Source organism: Silurus meridionalis, chromosome 7, assembly GCF_014805685.1.
Source record: "Silurus meridionalis isolate SWU-2019-XX chromosome 7, ASM1480568v1, whole genome shotgun sequence".
Taxonomy (NCBI): Eukaryota; Metazoa; Chordata; class Actinopteri; order Siluriformes; family Siluridae; genus Silurus; species Silurus meridionalis.
Window position 1 is genome coordinate 8433589 of NC_060890.1, and position 25465 is coordinate 8459053.

At 39.4% G+C, this 25465-nt stretch overlaps 1 protein-coding gene across 2 annotated transcripts in view; it reads right to left on the reverse strand.

Annotated features, from left to right (window-relative positions):
* Positions 1–25465, reverse strand: part of prkg1b (protein kinase cGMP-dependent 1b) — a 201671-nt gene that overhangs the window by 57865 nt on the left and 118341 nt on the right. For both annotated transcript variants that reach the window (XM_046853942.1, XM_046853941.1), the window contains exon 5: positions 12544–12607. In XM_046853942.1, the coding sequence (XP_046709898.1) occupies positions 12544–12607 (64 nt within the window). The remainder of the gene's footprint in view (positions 1–12543; positions 12608–25465) is intronic.

Here is a 25465-nt window from a genome sequence, read left to right on the forward strand (position 1 = left end):
AAGTGAGTGTATATAGCCAACCCTAACCCTAACCATTGATAAACTGAAAAATAAGTAAATCCTAAGCCTGACATGTAATATTATTCAAGTTACCATATTTTCAGGACTATAAACCGCTACTTTTTTCCCACACTGTGAACCCCGCAGCTTAAACAACGAAGCGGCTAATTTATGGATTTTTCCTGGGTTTTTCATGGTTTCACAAGATTCAAGACAAAAAAATGAGCCCCATAACATTAGACCAATGAAATTGCTGAACGGGTTAAAGTGAACCAATGAAACTCTTTATATTAAATCAGTTGCGCTCCCACTAAATCGGGCCGCACTACATCATAAATATGGATGAGGTTCCTCTGACGTTTGACCTGCCTCTCACTCAGACTATTAACAGTCAACGCGAATCATTCGTCACACTGAAAACAACTGGGCATGAAAAAACACTTCACCTGTGTTCTGAGCTGCACGGCATCGGGAGAAAAGCTTCACCGATGGTGATTTTTAAACGCACTACGATGCCAAAAGATAAAAAAGAGAGAAATTGTTGTGAAAGGAAGGAGGAAGACAGTGAACAATGACTTTCTTGGTAGGCTACTGTTTAGATACAAGCCGTGTAACAGACACTGTCTTTCGTTAAAGTTTATTAGTTTCAATGTGGACAGGTAGGCTTATAGACAGGTGCGGCTTATTTATGTTCAAAATAAAAATCTTTGTAAAATTCAGTGGGTGCGGCTTATATTTGGGTGCGCTTAATAGTCCGGAAATTACGGTATTTAAAAGTGAAGTGATATTGAGCTACAGGCTAAACAATTACCACAAATATTGTTTCTCAAAAACAACAAATGCCATTAAGATATAGGCCTTCTGCTTGGAAGGTTGCGAGTTCAAATCCCAGCACCACCAAGCTGCCACATTTGGGCCTTTGATAAAGGACCTTAACCCTAAACTGCTCAGTTTTGTATAGATGAGATAATTGTACTGTAAGTTGCTTTGGATAATGGTGTCTGCCAAATCTCATAAATGGAAACAAATGCATGTTTTAGGAACCAGTTTAAGACATTTAAATCCTTTCTAGCTGTTTTCATGCGATTTTCACAAAGAGAGAATGCTGGACTTTAGGTAAAATGTTGGATAGCATAATAGACCTGCAAACTAATTCATTCAGGGGGTAATCAGGTATCAAAATGTCTGCAAATTAAAAGTAACCTTTTAAAAGTAATTTCCCTTTTTAGTTATTAGGGTAAGGTTATTTTACCTGTTACTGAATTGTGTAAAATAAATCTGCAAAGGAAAGCGTGCAGTTAGCAGAATTATCCTTTTTTATCTAAATTTTGTAACGTGAAAAGGTTTCCCCAGACATATGAATGGTTGACAATTCTCAGCAATACTGTCTCAGAGTCATGGTTTCTGCATATTCACATGCTTTCATAATCCATTTAAAATGATAACACTTTTAAAGAGCTATGTAGAATAAAAAGGCATGAAGACTAACCCTGGAGTATCAGTAATTATAGACTCTAGGTTCCAGGTGACTCATCAGCGAGACTCACTTCCCTCAATGATTTTTCAGACCTGCTTCATCTCATTTCAATTGATGATAGCTAGAGAGAGGAGAGGGCTGTCTAATCATTCAAGTTTACTGAAGCAGTCTACATTAGAGGAGAATGCAGTGCAGATCATAAATACCAAGTATAAAAAACAATAGTACTGTATATAAGCTTGAACTGATTATTTAATTTTTTATTTTTTTGCTTGGAAGAGGCTCCCACTGAATTAACCACCCTACTTGTGTTAAAATTAATGTAAAGAAAAGGTTTTTATTTTATTTATTTTTTTTACTTATTGTATAATGAGATACATGCATATATAGAGGCCATAAGAGGTCCCGCATTATAATTTCCCTTTCAGGAACTCGAGCTGCGTCTCAACGCTTTGGGAGCGCTCCTACGTTGTCCACACTCTGAATCACATGTCTAATCTGTCTACTTAAGGGCACATCCAGGAAGCTATAAAAAGCACATGGACCAAAGCCGGTGCCAGCTTCTGTTTGTTCATGAAGCGCTCTGTGTGTATTTAATTTTGATTGTTTGTGTGTTCCTCCCAGCCCCCACTATAACACTGGGGCAGCCTTTGTGTGGCTTTCCTGGGATGCTCAGTCGTTTCTCGAGGAAGCCAACTGCAAACAGTGTGCTTGCATGTCTATGCGATCGCTCCGCTCCCGGTGGGCACTCTTTGAGGCGGGTGCCCACACTCCTCGCGGTTCTGGTCCCGCACTTGCTGAGAGGTGCTCCAGTTCCTGGGTTTCGCAAACGGATTTTGCAGATGTTTTAGACAGGTGCCCCTTATCGGCGTTCTACTTAAACGTCATGGGGCTCAGGGAATACAGTTATGGAGCCATGCCTCGGTTCAAAGAGACTCTTGTGAGCTATCTCTCCCCAGGCATTGCCTCCTTCCTTAGGGCCCCAACATAACCCACCAAGCCCCTGCGTACTACCTCTGTGCTGGTGGGTAAGGCATATGCCTTGGCAGGTCAGGCCACTGGATGCCTGCACACCATAGTGGTGTTGCAGGCGTACCAAGCTGACCTGCTGCGAGAGCTGGATGTGGGAGACATCATGAGTGGCCAGGTTCAAGAGCTCCGCCATACGGTGGACCTGGCTCTACGGGCCACAAAAGAGACCGCTAAAGCCATCGACTGAGAGGCATCTGTGGCTTACCCTGTCAGAAACCTCTGACAGAGACAAGGACGTGCTGCTTGACGCCCCCCTCTCGGCTACTGGCCTTTTCAGTGACTCTGTTAACTCGGTATTCAAAAGGCTTCAGGAGGTAAAGAAACAATCAGCAGCTTTCCAGCAGTTTCTCCCACACGGCTCTCATGGGGCTGCTCGGTGGGTGCGAGCACTGTTCTATAAGATTTCAATAAGTCTTATCCTAGTAAAATCTGACGCTTTGCGAATGGGAGTGTTGTTTTTAAAGTCTTCACCATCACTAACATAAATTAAATTTGCCCTTTAACAGGCGAATTTATCTTTCCAACAAATGCCAATTCGTGCAGTACTGTACTGTACAGTCAACGTAAAAAAATGTTTTTTATATTTTTGGGTCAAAAGGAAGATGAATAATTGTAAACCACTTTTGATAGGTCTTGATCATAAGAAATTTAAAGTCATGTTAAAAACATTAAAAAATAAAATACAAAAAATTAAAATAAAATAAATAATGCATGGCCTCCCTCTTAGGGGTGGTGAATTTTATTTTGTTTAATTTTTTTTCAGAATTAAGGTTTCATCCATTTTTCGGAAACCATGGCAACACTGCAAAAGGCATTTCCTGGATTGTGAATTCTGTTCTCGATTCAAAACAATGCAGAGTCGCTAATCCGAGCTACAGCGTCGTAATTAATATTAATCCCCCAGGCAATTTCCATATCACACCAAATATAACAAACAGCTGCTTTCCACAATCGAGATTCCGCAAGGGTAGATATTGTTTCAATTGCTTAAAGATATTAGCATACACAATGTTCGAGTGGTAAGGAGGGCACAGAGATGCCTGCTCATGGGTGGATTTGCATCATTTATAACCTCACTCATCTCAAGTGAATTTGAAAGGCATCCTTTTTACTGTGGTTTTGGGGAGACTTCTCATGCATATGCTTTTGCAATCTTTAACATTTCTGAAAATTGAAAATGATTTATCTGTTAAAAAATCTCCGTAGGCTCTTTGAGAATGGCACATTTTAAATAAAAAGACATCTGAAGGTTGATCTTCTGCTGTGATTTGTTTTGGCAACTGTCACATAAATTATAAAAGTAAAATTAAACTTCTTGAAAAATATGTCAATATTTTGAACATGTGTCCTAGGCATCTTTCTGGTTCTTTTTTATGATCTCATTATGATTCACTTATTGAAATGCAGTTTCACCAGACAATCATGTGGCAGCAACACAATGAAGAAATTCATACACATACAGGTCAAGGGCTCCAGTTATCAAACATTAGAATAGTTAAAGATTGCTGTGAATGGTTGTTGTGGGTAAAAATTCAAGCAGATCAATGGTTACTGAATAGTGCATCTGGCACCAACAGTCTCTAGAGTTTACACTGGATGGTGCAACAAACAAAAAACATTCAGAGAGCTGCAATTGTGTAAACGGAAACACCTTAGTGATAAGCAAAAGCACAGGAGAATGAGCAGATTAATTTAAGCAAACAGGATGGCTATTATACCTCAAAGAAACACACTTGAAGTGTGTTGAGAAGAAAAGCATTTTTCAACAAATCAAACTTTGGGGAAGATGGAGGTCAGAGTTCTCCTCAGACCGGACCAATATTTTTCACTCTATATTTATGTATACAATATTTTACGTAATTATGAAAAAGAAAAAAGAAGAGTTTGTGAACTATTTGGAATAAATTTCACAATTTTAGTATTCATATCATCCTCCTTGTTCTTAAACACAGCATGCACTCGAGCTGGCAGGGAGTCGTCAAGATAGTGTAAAACCCTGAGGAGCCATATTTCATCAAATTTATGTTAGAGTGTCACCAGAACAAGTGCTTCTGAGGAGTGACTTGTTTGCTTGAATTTGAATCGTGAGCTTCATTTGAAAAAGTGATTTTTTTTTTTTTCTTCAAAATTAAGTCAAAGTCCGTTTTAAAGGTTTTAAATGAAAAAGAAAATCTAAGCCACTGCATGTGTTTATGTAGGATTACAGTTTTTTTAGTCACATTCTTCTCCTTCATAAAATAGTCCTAGATTAGGGTTTTATATTTATGCTTGTATTAAAATAGTTCAGTATATAATGGTGAATGAAATGTGCCCTATGCTGAGGTAATCTCCATGACATATTCCATTAATATAGATAGTACAATTGCTCAGTTGTGGATGATATTAAATCAAATTTTTAGAGGAAAATCTATTAATAGCACAACTATTGATCTATAATTTTAGCAGGGGTAATAATAAATAAAATAAATACATATAAAATAATTATAATAATAATAATAATAACAATAATGTGGTCTATACAATTATTGTGGGCTAAAAAAGAAAGAAATTGACTGCAGCTTCCTTTGTTACTTTGAAGAAAACCTTTTTCAAAAGCAAATGAACTGAGATGAAAGTGGTTTTATATTTTGTGATATTGTGCTTTGATATTTCCTTGGTGTGACAACAAGCACATCATACAGTCTCTTCCTTATCTGTGATTTAATCAGACATTGCTGTTCCTCAGGGAATGCAAAATTATCATTACATTGTATAACCATTTCTGCCCTGAGTCAATGGGTTTAAGCTCTTGAATGCAATCACCAGGTCAGGGGTTCATAATACTTGAGCAAGATCCTTAAGCCCATTTGATCCAGGGGCATTTAATCATAGCTGACCCTATGTTCTGACAGCAGCTGTCATATTATCTAAAGCGCGAGAAAGCGGAAAGAGGATGAAAGTGCAATGAAAATGATGAACATGAACGGATAGTAATGTGGAAGACAAACAAATGAAAGAGAAAAAGTGCAGTTAAATGTGAGAATAACTAATGCTAATTATCAACATAAATCAAGTACGAATGCAAAAGTAACTTTGTACCCCAGGGCTGGTGGAAGTGTAGCCTCTTGGCAACATCCTGATACAACAAACTGGGATATGCAAAGATAATTATTTTTATTATTTTTAACAAAAAACAAAAACAAAGAGACAGCTATTGTAACTCCAAAAAGCACTCTTTTCAACTGTGGAAAGCAGAAAAGAAAGAAAGGTCTGATTTACTTGTTACATGTACCTTACAGCACAGTGAAATCCTTTCTTCACATATGCCAGCAATGGCACAGGGCCAGCCATGATACAGCATCCCAGGAGCACAGAGGTTTAAGGGCCTTGCTCAATGGCCCAAGTGTGGCAGTTTGGCGATACTGGAGCTTAAACCCTTAACATTAACAACCAGTAACCCAAAGCCTGTACCACCAAACTACCACCTCCACCAACAGCACCTCAATATGCACAACAAATAAATCCTTGCAAATCCAGAACCGGAAACTGAGTCTTTAGTTGGCACAGGATCAATAAAACAGGCTCAGTGAAACTGGATCCTCTCTGTTCCAGCGTAAGCAAATCACGGCTGGCCATGGCTCTGACAACGGGTACTAAAAAACTGGGATATGCAGAGAAAAGATTTATGCTGTGACAAAGACATCTTTTTCAGATTGTGTTAAGTAACAACAGAAAGAGCACTTTTACATCGTTTTGTTGGAAATAAAAGAGGAAAGACACAATGTAAAAGAATCTCTAAGCCTCCCCTTGAAGCTTCAGCTTCCTGATCAAGCGCATAGGCTCTTCTAGAGGCAAATATGGAATGCATTAAACTCCTGAAATTTTAAAGATCCGAGAATAATTTGTAGCCATTTGGAAATGAAAGCAACTATTATCTCTTAGTATATTAACTCTCATATACATAAAAAAAAAAAGAAAAAGAAATGAAGAACAATGAGTCGAGAAAGGGTTTTCTGCATCTCTAAAACCCAACCTCATCAATGTAGCTAAAGGTGCATGCTAACCTTAAAAGCAAAAAAAAATATAGCAGTTTTTCAGACAGCCCGTCTCGAATCCTTTAAGCGCTGCTGACTATGCAGCTTTATCAAGCTAGGCTTCGGCAGCATGACTCAATCTTGACATAATGCGCTCATAGTGAGTCATAACCAGAACACAAATGCACAGAAATGCGAAAATATCATTAGATATAGAATCTCGGAGGTCGAGAAGTGGGGAAAAAAAAAAAATAGCGGTTGAGTATGAAACGTGGTTTGGTGTAGTGACACGGTTTGTCACTGAGAACAGGGCAGGGAAATTGCTTCAATTGCTCAGTCGGTTTCTAATGGAGTGGAAACGAAGTACACTGCACGTAATTTAAACCCTTTTCAGAAATGAATGCGCCTGCACTATCCCAAATGTGTGCACAATGAGACTGTGAGAAATAGAGAGGATGCTGCAGTGGGAAAATGCGATGTATTTGTAATGTACACTGTTATATAAGAAATAAAACATGACAGGACACAAGAGTGGCGTAATGCACTATGAAGTGGAGTTAGCAAAGTTTTGACAAGTGGTGGACATAAATAGTGGAGTACATTTTTCAAGTATCTGTACTTTATCAGAAAATTTTCATTTTTGGAAAACTTTTACTTTACTACATTTTAGTGTGTAATATCTTTTTTTACTCCACTACATTTCAGAAAACATACCGTTCCTTGCTACTTTGAGGGGAACATATAAACTGTATCAAATGAGAACCGGTCACATGACTACAAGCATAACGCCAAAGCCTTCGCTTAGAGTAAATTTTACTGTATGTTATAACAAAAAACTCTCCACAGATCACAAATTTTACTTATTATAACATTTATATACGTAAAAAAAGTAAATACTTTTGTACTTTTACTCTCATAGAAATGTAAAAGAGGTACTTTTGCCCAATATCGCATGCTCGAGGAATGCCCTCACTTCCTTTCAGTGGAAAAGAACAATTATTTCACATTTAAAAAATACAAAAAATTACACTTAGATAACTTAGCAGACTTATTTTAAATGTAACATTAGACAAGTGAAAACCTGATCTTGGACCAGAATTAAGTTTTTTTTTTTTTAACATTTGGTACAAATGTTTGTTTGCAAATTTGTAATATTTTGTAATAGCTCATATTAGCTGCTTTTTACAAAAGATTAGTCTGATCAGTATGTGTTTAGATGACATGCTGATTTGATCTAAAATGGATCATACAACAAGGTTTTCTTGTGGAGTCCATGCCAGTACAAAAAGGAGGCAGGCATAAAAGTATGACCAAAATTTGACATTTGTGTAAATATTACTATGATTTTACATTGCACAATTTTATACTGGTTGTACCATTCTGACTGGTGCTCTTACACCAATAGACCCCACCATATATTTATCATCAGTATATACAGTGGGGGATATTATTATTTGATCCCCTGCTGATTTTGTGAGTTACAAAGAAATATACACAAAATTAGAATTTGTATGGTAGGTTTATTTTAACAGAGAGACAGAATATAAAATTAAATAAAAAAAACAAGAATTCTGACTCCCACAGACCAAATTAAGTCCTGTTCCTTTAGGAAAGGACTCCTAATATCAACTTGTTATGTGTATAAAAGACACCAGTCACAGAATCAACCTCTTCCATTAAAACCTCTCCACCACCATGGGCAAGACCAAAGAGCTGTCAATGGACATCAGGGACGATTGTAGACATGCATAAGGCTAGTAAAGGAAAGTTTGTCAATGAACACTTGAATGATTCAGTGAAGGCTTGGGAGAATGCGATGTGGTCCAATGAGACCAAAATTGAGCATTTTGGCATCAACTTGACTCGCCATGTTTGGAGGCAGAGAAATGCTGAATATGGAAACATTCTGCTTCGGAGCTGTTTCTCTGCTAAGGTTACAGGAAGACCTCACCACGTGAGCAGGGCCATGCACTGTAGAATTTTAGATAAGAACATTCTGGCCTGAGCCAGAACACAAAAGATGGGTCGTGGATGGTCTTCCAGCATGACAATGACCAAAAACATACGGCCAACGCAACTAACTCTCTTGTTGCCCATTCCATTCTTGTGCAGGTCTACAATCTTGTCCCTGATGTCCTTTGACAGCTCTCTGGTCTTTTCCACGTTGGTGGAGAGGTTTGAATGTAAGAGGTTGATTCTGTGACTGGTGTCTTTTATACACATAATAAGTTGATATTAGGAGTTCTTTCTTGAAGGGACAGGACTAATTTGGGTCTGTTGGAGTCAGAATTCTTGCTCATTTGGTACGGGATCAAATGCTTATTTCACTCAATCAAATACAACTTAATTTATAACCTTTCATTTTTAAATGTATTTTTTTTATGTTCTGTTAAAAGAAATCTACCATAAAAATTATAGACTGTTCATTTCTTTGTAAGGGGATCAGCAGTGGATGAAATAATAATTTACCCCACTGTATTTAACAGTGGCAGGCCAAGCATTTTACACCTAGACCTTCAGTGGTGTTCTACTTCAATCAATCCACCTCATAATAATATCATAAAAATGGCACGACTATAGAAACCATTAATATTTTACAGAAATGCAGTAAAACAGAGTGATGCATCATAGACAGGTATCTCTTTAAAAGCGAAAGAATGGCATTACTAAAGCAAGAAACCTTATAAACACAATTCTCCTTTCACTGCCGCCACAGCTGCGCAAAATCTATAGCAGAAGCATCAATATAAACATAAAATGACCCAGGGCTTTCCATGCATTTTTGAGCATTTTTTTAAGTGCATTTTCTGAGGATTTGAAATTAAAGCAAATTGTGTTTTTTTTGTGTAAATTCTACAGGAAAGAAAACGCAAAAGTATAAATGGTTCATGAAAGGTCATGGCTGACCTTATAGTAATATGTTAGGTTATAGTAATGTGATTGGATAGAAACTCTAACTGAAACACTTGGTGGTACAGCTGTAGCACTGCACCTGAGAGAAACGATATGAAATGAAAAGAATGAACTTTTGAAAGAAATTCATTACATATTCATGGACAAAAATATAGTAACATATATGTCAGTGGTTCTGACTGCATTACAGAGTTTAGGTCAGCAGAGAAGACATTGCTATGTTTGCACCAAAATATAAAAATAGTAAGAAACAGTATATAAATATACTGTTTAATATATATATATATATATATATATATATATATATACAGGGAGTGCAGAATTATTAGGCAAATTAGTATTTTGACCACATCATCCTCGTTATGCATGTTGTCTTACTCCAAGCTGTATAGGCTGGAAAGCCTACTACCAATTAAGCATATTAGGTGATGTGCATCTCTGTAATGAGAAGGGGTGTGGTCTAATGACATCAACACCCTATATCAGGTGTGCATAATTATTAGGCAACTTCCTTTCCTTTGGCAAAATGGGTCAAAGAAGGACTTGACAGGCTCAGAAAAGTCAAAAATAGTGAGATATATTGCAGAGGATGCAGCAGTCTTAAAATAGCCAAGCTTCTGAGCGTGATCATCGAACAATCAAGCGTTTCATTCAAAATAGTCAACAGGGTCGCAAGAAGCGTGTGGAAAAACCAAGGCGCAAAATAACTGCCCGTGAACTGAGAAAAGTCAAGCGTGCAGCTGCCAAGATGCCACTTGCCACCAGTTTGGCCATATTTCAGAGCTGCAACATCACTGGGTGCCCAAAAGCACAAGGTGTGCAATACTCAGAGACATGGCCAAGGTAAGAAAGGCAGAAAGTCGACCACCACTGAACAAGACACACAAGCTGAAAGCGTCAAGACTGGGCCAAGAAATATCTCAAGACTGATTTTCTAAGGTTTATGGACTGATGAAATGAGAGTGAGTCTTGATGGGCCAGATGGATGGGCCCGTGGCTGGATTGGTAAAGGGCAGAGAGCTCCAGTCCGACTCAGGCGCCAGCAAGGTGGAGGTGGAGTACTGGTTTGGGCTGGTATCATCAAAGATGAGCTTGTGGGGCCTTTTCGGGTTGAGGATGGAGTCAAGCTGAACTCCCAGTCCTACTGCCAGTTTCTGGAAGACACCTTCTTCAAGCAGTGGTACAGGAAGAAGTCTGCATCCTTCAAGAAAAACATGATTTTCATGCAGGACAATGCTCCATCACACACGTCCAAGTACTCCACAGCGTGGCTGGCAAGAAAGGGTATAAAGAAGAAAATCTAATGATATGGCCTCCTTGTTCACCTGATCTGAACCCCATTGAGAACCTGTGGTCCATCATCAAATGTGCGATTTACAAGGAGGAAAACAGTACACCTCTCTGAACAGTGTCTGGGAGGCTGTGGTTGCTGCTGCACGCAATGTTGATGGTGAACAGATCAAAACACTGACAGAATCCATGGATGGCAGGCTTTTGAGTGTCCTTGCAAAGAAAGGTGGCTATATTGGTCACTGATTTGTTTTGTTTGGTTTTGAATGTCAGAAATGTATATTTGTGAATGTTGAGATGTTATATTGGTTTCACTGGTAAAATAAATAATTGAAATGGGTATGAATTTGTTTTTTGTTAAGTTGCCTAATAATTATGCACAGTAATAGTCACCTGCACACACAGATATCCCCCTAAAATAGCTAAAACTAAAAACTACTTCCAAAAATATTCAGCTTTGATATTAATGAGTTTTTTGTGTTCATTGAGAACATGGTTGTTGTTCAAATTAAATCCTCAAATAAAATTAATCCTCAAAAATACAACTTGCCTAATAATTCTGCACTCCCTGTATATATATATATACACACACAAATATATATTTTTATCTTTTGTACAGCACAGGCATGTTTAAGCAGCCTAAACAACGAACATGTCAGCTATGGGAACATTAAAAAACCAATTTGTTTTTAAAAAGTAAAATTTTCTGCACAATCACCTAAAATTCCACCATCCATCTGGGTTTTTGTGATTGCTGCTGTGACACCCAGCTGCACTGCTGATAATACTGAAATAAAGGAAATGCTTGGGTCTTTTTTATGCCATTATGCCTTTCTTTATTATGCCATTGGTTCTGTCAGATTAAATTCTTATTGAGTTTCTTTTTGTTGTTATTTTTAGGGTAAAGTACCCAGAGAGAAATGTTATCACACAAGGCTAGCTTCTAATCTCTCATTTTCTATGGCCTGTATAATGTGTACAAGAAAAATCATTGACGTACTTTGTGTTCTGGACAGGAAGTTTGTGAGATTGCCTAGTTTGATATGATGGTGAATTAATGTATGAGTGGTGTGGAGTTGGTGTAACTAGTGCATTTGTGGAGACTGATTACTGAAGAGTAGTAGCCAGGAATTTATTGATAGTTGGCAGATGAAAGAGAATTTGTTTAGCGATAAACTGTGTGCATGACACGCACGCACGCACGCACACACACACACACACACACACACACACACACACACACACACACACACACATATATATATATATATATAGGTTTAGTAAGTACTTGATTAGAATTCGCTGGAAGGTTCAGTTGAACACACAGGTAGTACTAGTTAGTGTAATCACCATTCTTCATTTAATGTACTGCCTTATAAACCACTGTAACCATCGTCACCTACAGTTACAATACCATACAGCTGTTCTAAAAAATAAAAACACTATTTTTATAGATTTTTTTTTATTTAAAAGAATTATTTTTGCATATAATTTAATAATTTGGTAAATATGACAATTTAGACCAAGGCACAAGATGAATTTGACTGAACAGGAAAAAATAACTTTACACCATGAGATAAAGAAAGTGGCACAATGAGTAAACAACAGCAGCAAAATTATTAGTAGTGAGATGTCACAGATCCATGTAATTTGCACATGCACAATCAATCTATCTCTCCATCGTCTCTTTCTTGCTCTATCTATCTATCTGTCTGTCTGTCTGTCTGTCTGTTGATTTATCTATCTAGTATAAGGATTGAAAATGAAATAAAAAATAAGCATCAGTGCATGACCTGTGTTGAGTTTCAAAACACATACCTCTTCCAGCACATCTGCGAGTTTGCTGAGTGTTTCTTCTGGAAGGCCTTGGAATGTAGGAACACTGCAGAAAGAAAAAACACAAACACGTTTTTTTTGGGTTTTTTTTGGCAAACTAAGCCATTAAACCCTGACCCAAACATCTAGTTACATATCGCAAGTCTATATATCGACAACATCTCCATTCCCGATCATATTTATTTTATGAAAAAAGATTTTTTGGTTGCCTTCTAAAACACAAAATATTAAGGGCATTTAAATGTCACAATAAATGCAGGAAATAAACAAACGGAAAAAAACAACAACTAAATGCCATTTTCACGCTAAACAGCAGGAGGACTTTAACTAAAAGAATCGCCTCCAGAAAGAAAAAATAAATTATTAAAAATAAAGTTCAGAATTTTAATAACTAAAAGTAAGAGATGCAAACAGTTAGGCAGTGTACTCTGGTACACTCAATGTCCATTTTATTAGGAACTCCTGTCCAGTATTTCCACCACTGGAGAAACCCCTGGTGTTTTTTCCTTTAAACGTCTACCATAGAATCTTAGATTCCGAGCCCAAATTCCTGTTCTTGGCTGACAACCGTAGAACCTCATGTGGTCTTCTGCTCTTGTAGCCCATCTATTGCTATGTTCTACATTTTCTGCTGCTTGAGATGCTTTTCTGCCCATCACCTCTGTGAAGAATGATTATTTGAGTTTCTATATACCTCCTGGCACCTCAAACCAATATAACAATTTTCCTCTCGTATCAAGAAGACTTTTCCACTCACAGAACTGTTACTCACTTTTAATCATATTCAATCAAACAATCAATCAATCAATCAATCAATTTTCAAAAAACATTTTTCATTTCACACCTTCTTCTTTTTCTTCTTATTTCAACTTCTCCTATTAGGGGTCGCCACAGCGGATCATCCGTCTTCATACCCCCCTGTCCTCTACATCTGCCCCTTTCAAACCAACTACCTGCATGTCTTCCCTCACCACATCCTTCCTCTTTTCCTCCTTCCTGGGGGATCCATCCTTTGCATTCTCCTACCGATATACCCCATGCACCCTTCTCTGCACATGTCCAAATCATCTCAATCTCGCCTCCCTCACCTTGTCTACAAAACGTCCTACATCCGCCGTCCCTCTAATAAACTAATTTCTAATCCTGTCCATCCTCGTCACTCCCAACGAAAACCTCAAAATCTTCAGCTCTGCTACCTCCAGCTCCACTTCCTGTCTTTTACTCAATGCCACTGTCTCTAAACCATACAACATCGCAGGTTTCACCACAGTCCTATAAACTTTCCCTTTCACTCTTGCAGATACTCTTTTATCACAAATCACTCCTGCTATCACTCCTCTCCACCCACTCCACCCTGCCTGCACTCTTTTCTTCACTTCTCTAACACACTCTCCATTACTTTTCACTGTTGATCCCAGGTACCTGAACTCCTCCACCTTCTCCAGCTCTTCTCCCTGCAACCGCACCACTCCACTGCCCTCGTTTTCATTTACGCACATGTACTGTCTTACTCCGACTGACTTTCATTCCCCTTCTCTCCAACACGTACCTCCACCTCTCCAGGCTCTTCTCAACCTGCTCCCTACTCTCACCACAAATCACAATATCATCCGCAAACATCATAGTCCAGGGAGACTCCATCAACATTCTCAAAGCAAATAATGCGTCCGTGGTGCTCTTCCTCGGCATGAAACCATACTGCTGCTCACAGATGGTCACTTTTTCTCTCAGCCTGGCTTCTACTACTAAGGATCGGAAAAACTCCACTGCCATCTCTCCTAAACATCTCCATGCTTCTACCGGTATGTCATCTGGTGCAACTGACTTTCCACTCTTCATCCTCTAAAATCGCTGCCCTTACTTCCTCCTTACTAATCCTATACACTTCCTGCTTCACCATCTCCACACCATCCAACCTTCTCTCTCTCTCTTTTCCCTCGTTCATCAGCTGCTCAAAATACTCCATCTTCTCAACACACTCTCCTCAGTAGTCAACACATTTTCATCTCCATCCTTTATTGCTCTGACTTGCAGCACATCCTTCCCCACTCGGTCTCTCTGCCTGGCCATTCGGTATAAATCCTTTTCTCCTTCCTTAGTGTCCAACCTCTCATACAGCTCCTCAAATGCCTTTTCCTTAACTTTCGCCACATCCCTCTTCACCTGCTGCGGCATCTCCTTGTACTCCTGCCTACTTTTCTCATCACTCTGTCGATCCCAATTTTGTTTTGCCAACCTCTTTCTTCTTATGCTTTTCTGCACTTCCTCATTCCACCACCACCACGTCTCCTTGTCTCCTTTCTATTTCCAGATGTCACACCAAGTACCTTTATAGCTGTCTCCCTTATCACTTCTGCAGTAGTTACCCAATCATCCAGCACCTCCTCACCACCACCGAGCCCCTGTCTGACCTCTTCCTGAACCTAACACTACAGTCTTCCTCCTTCAGTTTCCACCATCTTATTCTTCTTTCAGTCCTCACTCTCCTTCTCTTCTTCTTCACCTATAAAAAACATCCTACAGACCACCATCCGATGCTGTCTAGCTACACTATCCCCTGCCAACATCTTACAGTCTCCAATCTCCTTCAGGTTGCATCTCCTGCATAGAACAAAGTCTACCTGTAAGCACCTTCCTCCACTCTTATATGTCACCCTATGCTCCTCCTTCCCCTTAAATAAGTATTTACCACTGCCATTTCCATCCTTTCAGCAAAATCAACCACCATCTGCCCTTCCACATTCCTCTCCTTAGACCATACCTACCCATCACCTCCTCATTACCTCTGTTCCCTTCACCTCCATGTCCATTAAAGTTTGACCCAATCACCTATCATTTATTCCTAGGTACACATTCTACCACTCTATTGACCTCACTCCAGAATTTTGGAGCACACACACACACACACACACACACACACACACACACACACACACACACACACACACACACACACACACACACACACACGCACGCACACACACGCGCAAGCACAGACGCACATACAGATTCACATACACACATACACAAACTGAAATGGTTCTTGGGTTATTATAAAAAAAGATAAACATTTGAAAAAGCAACTGCAGTTTCTTTTGCTTAAAAAGTCAACAAACTAAAAAAAATACATCTGATATACAATTTTTTTACTATTATATTATTAAATGAAAGACTTTCTTGAGCCACAATCTTTTTCTATTGCGTTCTCACACTCCAGGCTTGCGTCTGATTCAACAAACTCGTCCTCCTAATATGTATACATTTCTCAACTTTTTAAAGACACATTCTGTGTAAAATTATAGTCTGCTAGATACATAATACATAATACATGGTAAATTGTTCGGCCATGGCATGAGGCTGGAAAGCGAATCACATTTGTAATTCACAGGTCAAGATCAATGAATGGATTAGTCTCAGATAAGTCAGGTGAATTTGCAGAAACCGATGGCACCAATCAGCACTTGCCCTCTATCCATAAAAGCCTTATCTTAATTTCCCATGAGAATGAAGAAAAGTAGAAATCTCAAATAAAGAAAAAATGAAAGACAGTAACAAGTCATGAGCTACGTGACGCTGTGGTACTTTTACCGAATCCGATCACATCAATCTTCTTCTTCTTCTTCTTCTTTCAGCTGCTCCCATTAGGGGTCGCCACAGCGGATCATCCGTCTCCATACCACTCTGTCCTCTACATCTGCCTCTTTCACACCAACTACCTGCATGTCTTCCCTCACCATATCCATAAACCTCCTCCTTGGCCTTCCTCTTTTCCTCCTACCTGGTGGCTCCATCCTCAGCATTCTTCTACCAATATAATTCATGTCCCTCCTCTGCACATGTCCAAACCATCTCAATCTCGCCTCCCTCACCTTGTCACCAAAACATCCTACATGCTGTCCCTCTAATAAACTCATTTCTATTTCCAGATGTCACACCAAGTACCTTTATAGCTGTCTCCCTTATCACTTCTGCAGTAGTTACCCAATCATCCAGCACCTCCTCACCACCACCGAGCCCCTGTCTGACCTCTTCCCTGAACCTAACACTACAGTCTTCCTCCTTCAGTTTCCACCATCTTATTCTTCTTTCAGTCCTCACTCTCCTTCTCTTCTTCTTCACCTATAAAAACATCCTACAGACCACCATCCGATGCTGTCTAGCTACACTATCCCCTGCCAACATCTTACAGTCTCCAATCTCCTTCAGGTTGCATCTCCTGCATAGAACAAAGTCTACCTGTAAGCACCTTCCTCCACTCTTATATGTCACCCTATGCTCCTCCTTCCCCTTAAATAAGTATTTACCACTGCCATTTCCATCCTTTCAGCAAAATCAACCACCATCTGCCCTTCCACATTCCTCTCCTTAGACCATACCTACCCATCACCTCCTCATTACCTCTGTTCCTTCACCTCCATGTCCATTAAAGTTTGACCCAATCACCTATCATTTATTCCTAGGTACACATTCTACCACTCTATTGACCTCACTCCAGAATTTTGGAGCACACACACACACACACACACACACACACACACACACACACACACACACACACACACACACACACGCACGCACACACACGCAAGCACAGACGCATACAGATTCACATACACACATACACAAACTGAAATGGTTCTTGGGTTATTATAAAAAGATAAACATTTGAAAAAGCAACTGCAGTTTCTTTTGCTTAAAAAGTCAACAAACTAAAAAAAATACATCTGATATACAATTTTTTTACTATTATATTATTAAATGAAAGACTTTCTTGAGCCACAATCTTTTCTATTGAGTTCTCACACTCCAGGCTTGCGTCTGATTCAACAAACTCGTCCTCCTAATATGTATACATTTCTCAACTTTTTAAAGACACATTCTGTGTAAAATTATAGTCTGCTAGATACATAATACATAATACATGGTAAATTGTTCGGCCATGGCATGAGGCTGGAAAGCGAATCACATTTGTAATTCACAGGTCAAGATCAATGAATGGATTAGTCTCAGATAAGTCAGGTGAATTTGCAGAAACCGATGGCACCAATCAGCACTTGCCTCTATCCATAAAAGCCTTATCTTAATTTCCCATGAGAATGAAGAAAAGTAGAAATCTCAAATAAAGAAAAAATGAAAGACAGTAACAAGTCATGAGCTACGTGACGCTGTGGTACTTTTACCGAATCCGATCACATCAATCTTCTTCTTCTTCTTCTTCTTTCAGCTGCTCCCATTAGGGGTCGCCACAGCGGATCATCCGTCTCCATACCACTCTGTCCTCTACATCTGCCTCTTTCACACCAACTACCTGCATGTCTTCCCTCACCATATCCATAAACCTCCTCCTTGGCCTTCCTCTTTTCCTCCTACCTGGTGGCTCCATCCTCAGCATTCTTCTACCAATATAATTCATGTCCCTCCTCTGCACATGTCCAAACCATCTCAATCTCGCCTCCCCCACCTTGTCACCAAAACATCCTACATGCACTGTCCCTCTAATAAACTAATTTCTAATCTTGTCCATCCTCGTCACTCATAATGAAAACCTCAACATCTTTAGCTCTGCTACCTCCAGCTCCACCTCCTGTCTTCTACTCAATGCCACTGTCTCTAATCCATACAACATCGCAGGTCTCACCACAGTCCTATAAACTTTCCCTTTCATTCTTGCAGATACCCTACTATCACAAATCACTCCTGTCACTCTTCTCCACCCACTCCACCCTGCCTGCACTCTTTTCTTTACTTCTCTAACACACTCTCCATTACTTTGCACTGTTGACCCCAGGTATCTGAACTCCTCCACCTTCTCCACCTGTTCTCCCTGCAACCGTACCGCTCCACTGCCCTCCCTCTCATTCACACACATGTACTCTGTCTTACTCCTACTGACTTTCCTTCCCCTTCTCTCCAGCGCATATCTCCACCTCTCCAGGCTCTCCTCAACCTGCTCACTACTCGCACCACAAATCACAATATCATCCGCAAACATCATAGTCCAGGGAGACTCCTGTCTGACCTCATCCGTCAACCTGTCCATCACCACTGCAAACAGGAAAGGGCTCAGGGCCGATTCTTGATGTAGACCAACCCTCACCCTGAACCAGTCTGTCGTTCCTACTGCACACTTCACTGCTGTCACACTGTCCTCATACATGTCCTGCACCACCCTCACATACTTCTCTGACACACCTGACTTCCTCATACAATACCACAACTCCTCTCTTGGCACCCTGTCGTACGCTTTCTCTAAATCCACTTCCTTCTGTCCTTCTCTATACTTCTCCATCAACATCCTCAAAGCAAATAAGGCATCTGTGGTGCTCTTCCTCAGCATGAAACCATACTGTTGCTCACAGATGGTCACCTCTTGTCTCAGCCTGGCTTCCACTACTCTTTCCCATAACTTCATGGTGTGACTGATCAACTTTATACCCCTGTAGTTACTGCAGGTCTGCACATCTCCCTTATGCTTAAAGATCGGTACCAGCACACTCCTTCTCCATTCCTCAGGCATCCTCTCACCTTCCAAAATCCTGTTAAACAATCTGGTTAAAAACTCCACTGCCATTTCACCTAAACATCTCCATGCTTCTACAGGTATGTCATCTGGTCCAACCGACTTTCCACTCTTCATCCTCTTAATCGCTGCTCTCACTTCCTCCTTACTAATCCTATCTACATCCTGCTTCACCAACTCCACATCATCCAACCTTCTCTCTCTCTGATTTTCCTCATTCATCAGCTGCTCAAAATACTCCCTCCACCTTCTCAACACACTCTCCTCACTAGTCAACACATTTCCCTCTCCATCCTTTATTGCTCTAACTTGCAGTACATCCTTCCAGCTCGGTCCCTCTGCCTGGCCAATCGGTACAAATCCTTTTCTCCTTCCTTAGTGTCCAACCTCTCATACAGCTCCTCATATGCCTTTTCCTTGGCTTTCACCACATCCCTCTTTACCTGCTGCCGCATCTCCTTGTACTCCTGCCTACTTTTCTCATCACTCTGACTATCCCACTTCTGTTTTGCCAACCTCTTTCTCCTTATGCTCTCCTGCACTTCCTCATTCCACCACCACGTCTCCTTGTCTTCCTTTCTATTTCCAGATGTCACACCAAGTACTTTTCTAGCTGCCTCCCTCATCACTCCTGCAGTAGTTTCCCAATCACCCAACACCTCTTCACCACTACCGAGCCCCAGTCTGACTTCTTCCCTGAACCTCACACTACACTCCTCCTCCTTCAGTTTCCACCATCTTATTCTTCTTTCAGTCCTCACTATCCTTCTCTTCTTCTTCGCCTCCAAAACCATCCTACAGACCACCATCCGATGCTGTCTAGCTACACTGTCCCCTGCCAACACCTTACAGTCTCCAATCTCCTTCAGGTTGCATCTCCTGCATAGAACATAGTCCACCTGTGTGCACCTTCCTCCACTCTTATATGTCACCCTACGATCCTCCTTCTTCTCAAAATAAGTGTTCACCACTGCCATTTCCATCCCTTTAGCAAAATCTACCACCATCTGCCCTTCCACATTCCTCTCCTTAAGACCATACCTACCCATCACCTCCTCATCACCTCTGTTCCCTTCACCTACATGCCTATTAAAGTCTGCCCCAATCATCAATCGTTCTTTCCTAGGTACACCATCTACCACTTCATCTAATTCACTCCAGAATCTTTCCTTCTCCTCCATCTCACAGCCAACTTGTGGAGCATAGGCACTGATGACATTTATCATCATTCCTTCAACTTCCATCTTTACATTCATCACCCTATCAGAAACTCTCTTCACCTCCACTACACTCTTACTGTACTCTTCCTTCAGAATCACCCCTACACCATTTCTCTTTCCATCCACACCATGATAGAACAGTTTAAACCCACCTCCAATGTTCCTGGCCTTACTCCCTTTCCACTTGGTCTCCTGAACACACAACATATCTACCTTTCTCCTCTCCATCATATCAGCTAACTCTCTCCCTTTACCCGTCATAGTACCAACATTTAAAGTACCAACCCGAACCTCCACTCTCCTACACTTCTCCTTTTCCTGCCTTCTCTGTAGACGTCTTCCTCCTCTCCTTCTCCTCCTTCGGCCAACAGTAGCCCAATTTCCACCAGTACCCTGTCGGCTAACGATACCTGTGGCAGTCGTTGTTAACCCGGGCCTCGACCGATCCGGTATGAAATTCTCATTTGTGATCCACATATTTGATTTGCCACATGTTTTACGCTGGATGCCCTTCCTAACGCAACCCTCCCAATTTACCCGGGCTTGGGACCGGCACTAAGAGTGCACTGGCTTGTGCCTCCCTAATGGCTGGGTTATCCAATCACATTAATCAAAAAACAATAATGAGAGAACAGATTCTATCACAGGTTTTTGTGTAGCATAAACTCTGCGACTTAAAATTGGGTCATGTGTATGGTACACTTGTGTATTATATAAGAAATGTAAACTATTGAAAGCATTCTGTCATAGGAAAAGAATCTGTTATTTCCATCCTGACATTTTCCTTTCACATTCAAGCTGCCCCTTTTTTTTCGTTTTGCAAAACAGTAATTTGCCACTTATTAATACTTATTTAAAAACTCACATTAAAGACTCATTGCATTAAAGCTATAACACGTTCTACTGAAATGGCAGTTTTTACGCATTATTAGGCTTGCGTATGTCCTCAAAACAAAAACAAAACAAACAAATTTGACATTATTTTAGTCAAATTATAATGAATTAGAAAAATAATTAGAAAATTACTTAATAAAAAAAAATCATAAAAACCTGAATACAGCCTATGCAGGTGGTCACCTTTGTTCCAATCAGATTCTAAAACATAACACTGCTGCGGTATATAACGATGGAATCAGCACCAATATTGTACCACCTACAATATTCTGTGCTAATGTTAGTAAAAACACACCAGTTATATGGTAAAAAGTACCGTAATTTCCGGACTATTAAGCGCACCCAAATATAAGCCGCACCCACTGAATTTGACTTTTAAATATAAATAAGCCCCACCTGTCCATAAGCCTACACTGAAACTAATGAACTTTACACAAGCTTTAACGAAAGACAGTGTCTGTTACACGGTGTAACGGGTGAAATATGTTGCCCTTTTTTCAAGAGCAGAGCAGAATTTTGGGAATAGCCTGCCGCCGCAGCTTTCCGCTATTACTGCATGTGTGGAGACCGAGGAATATGTCCTTATTATTTTCTGATGCTCATTTCTAAGTTTCTTTGACTTACCCGTAACGCTGTTGCCAAGAAAAATAAAAAAGCACAAGTTTTGGAAACCTGTCTTATATGATTTCTGTTGCAACTGGAGTTAGCGAGCTCTCTATCTATCTATCTATCTATCTATCTATCTATCTATCCATCCATCCATCCATCCATCCATCCATCCATCCATCCATCCATCCATCCATCCATCCATCCATCCATCCATCCATCCATCCATCCATCCATCCATCTATCTATCTATCTATCTATCTATCTAGTCTTTTAATGTACTGTAATTTTTTCTTAAAAAAAAAAAAAATGGGCCCAAACATTTTCTAGTATGATACTGTTCCTGCGCACAATATCAGATCCATTGAAATAACCTGGAACTCAGATTACAAACCAAAGCCTCCTTATCGAATACTAGATCCTCACTATAGCTCTTGCAAATACAAATCCCAAAATCCCCTGTCCAAAATCTAGTGGTAAGGAAAATGCAAGTTTTATAACATTTACATTTACAGCATTTTCAAAGCAACTTACATTTATCTAATTAATACAACCGAGCAGCAATGGGGTTAAGGGATTTGGGGTGAGGGGGCCAGGAGTGGCAGCTTGGAGTGGCAACAATTTGAACTCACAAACTTCAGGTCCAAGGTTCAATACCTTGAACATTAAGCCATCATCTCCCACATGAGATTGAAACTAAATCTAAAAAGAATTTACAAAAAAAAAAAAAAAATTGCATGTGTCAGGTGTGCACAAATCTTTGGCTATGTATTGGCCATATCTGTTGATTTAAGCTGGACTTTGCTAGACTGAAGCTTATTTGCCTGCTGTTTCTAATAATCCCATTTTTTTTTAATCTTTCTATAAGTTTAAGATCTGGACATTTTGTAGACCAGGCCAAGTGTTCCATAATACTCACTAAACATGTCCCTCCCTCTCTCTCTCTCTCTCTCTCTCTCTCTCTCTCTCTCTCTCTCTCTCTCACTCACTCATACACACATACACAGACAAAACACACCCTATACACACCCTACAGTCATGATCCCCAACTGTGTCCCTCTAAAGAAGAAAAGGCAATCACAGGTTTAAGCCAATAAACCACTTTTATTGTAAATTACTTTTGTCCAGGTCAATTGGACATTAAGACATTGCTCTGTGTGTCTGAAAGTCTATTTTTTTGCTTGAGGAGTTTCGACATATCATGACATTTTTTTCTAACCATTTCACCTCTCATATACACACTGAACTGAAATTTCCTTTAAACATGTCCGGTTTATCGATGTAATCGTCTACCAAAATGGCTTGAAAAAACACTAAGTGGTGCTGTGTCAATCCACTATTGATTGCACTAGAACAAAGCAACAGCTTTAGACATTGACTGCTGCACCAATCATTGTAAATCTCCTATTGGCTAGCATTCCTTAAATACCAAAAAAAAAAAAATCTTTATGAATAAATGCGGAAAAACAACAACAAAAATAACATTTAAATGCCATGCAGCTGCAAGAGAAAGCATAGCATGAAGTGAAGTGAAACTCATTTTTAAAGGATGACAATAAATCTTTTGTAAATAATAATAAGGATAATATTATAATTATTATTTTCTCATCACATCACGGTTGGATTTCTCTGTTCTGATTGGTCAGAGAATGTTGCTGCATTTTCTAAAGCGACAGCTCAGACACGACTGCCAAATGATTGATATTAATGCAGGCACTTATAAGTTAAACGCATTCAGTTTTTTTCCTGTCATAATAAAGTGTTTTAAAAGGAGTTGTTTATTTAGCAATATATTATTGCTACACTTCTATGGTTATTGTGTAAATAAAAAGCTCTACCTTTGCATTTGCCATCAGAATCATGAGAACTTTGACTACTGTATTTTTTGGACTATAAGCCGCCGGGAGAAAAATTGGTAATTTTTAAACACACGACGACGACAAAAGAAAAAGCACAGACAGATTTCCAAAACTCGTGCTTTTTTTATTTTTCTTGGCAACAGTGTTATAGGTTAGTCAAAGAAACAAAGAAATGAGCATCAGAAAATAATAAGGACATATTCCTCGGTCTTGCACACATGCAGTAATAGCGGAAAAATGTGGCGGCAGGCTATTCCCAAAATGCCGCTCTGCTCTTAAAGGAGCCACAACATATTTCACCCTTTACACCCTATAACAGACACTGTCTTTCGTTAAAGCCTGTGTAAAGTTCATTAGTTTCAGTGTAGACACCTGCGGCTTATAGACAGGTGTGGCTTATTTATGTTCAAAATAAAAATCTTTGTCAAATTCAGTGGGTGCGCTTTATAGTCCGGAAATTACGGTATGTTTTTTCTTTGAAAAAGCTTCAGTTATGTTGCATTAATTTCAAAGTTTTACAAATGCTCCACAACATGAGATATATCTATAAACAGGTTCAAAAGTACAGTATAATGTGTCATTCCTTTAATTTATGTTTTTAAAGCTAGCATTGATGTTTTGCTGTTGTATAAGAAGAAAAAAACACTTCAGATTCTTCACTTCCCATTACTTAGCACAACACTATGGTAGACTATTCTTAAAAATGCTCCTATTGATTTAGGTTTTCTGGCTGAACTGGCTGGCTTTCGATGCTGAAATACAGCTCGTAGATTTCGATCTTAGTTGCTTATCATATAGATGTGCAAGATGTACAATGTGTGTATATACCTTTGCTTTTGTTGCCTTCTTTTGCCATAAGAGCGCTGCCGAGCGTACACAGTTAGTTGATGTAATGATATCAGACCTAACACTTATCCCTGCATTTAGACATCGTGCTGGCTGTCACCAGTGAGAAGCCATTAAAACAGTAATAACACTGACACATATGTCTTTAAAAAGGCTTTCTGCACTTTTACTCCATATAGACAGATAGACAGGCCGCACGTAAGGTGTTTATATACAGCAATGTGATGTATGTCATGAGGAATTACAGTGTCTCCTGGAAAAGTGGGTTTTGAGCCAACATGATCCTAATCCAAACAGATCAGGTTCCTCTCACCATCACTCTGTAATGCCGATGTTACAGCATACGTAGGGCCCAATCATCGCTCAGGGTTTAGTCGGTGGATCAGTCCTTGGATCTGAGGCGCTTTTCACGTTTCTTTGTTGCTGTTTTGGGATTTTTTTAGTCATCACCTATTTATACATAACCTCTTTATTCAGTGTAAGATAATAATAATAATAATAGCAGCAGTAGGAGGGCCCAAGCCCAAGCCTTGTTTATTCACCAATTTACACTGCACACTATGAGAATTTTTTCAACACTGTTTTGATGTGACCTCATCATGTCACTACTAGGACAGAACATTAGCTACATTGTGCGGCATGTAAAGACAAATTAGTGCTAGTCTTAATCTTTTTGTCTACAGTGATGAACTATGATATTCTGAAATACTTGGATGCTGAACGCAGCCCATTCTACTGAGGTACTTTGATTTATTCAAAGAGTAAAAAGAAAAAATGTGTTTAAGTAAAAGAATAAGAATTTAGTTTAAATAATAGATCTAAACTTATCTTATCTGATAAGTTGCTAAACTTATCTTGAGTAGTTAGTCCATGTTAATGTAAAAATATTAAATGCATTTTTTTCTGTCACTTGAATTAGATTCAACTAATTACTTAATGTCAGGAACAGTTGAATCCTG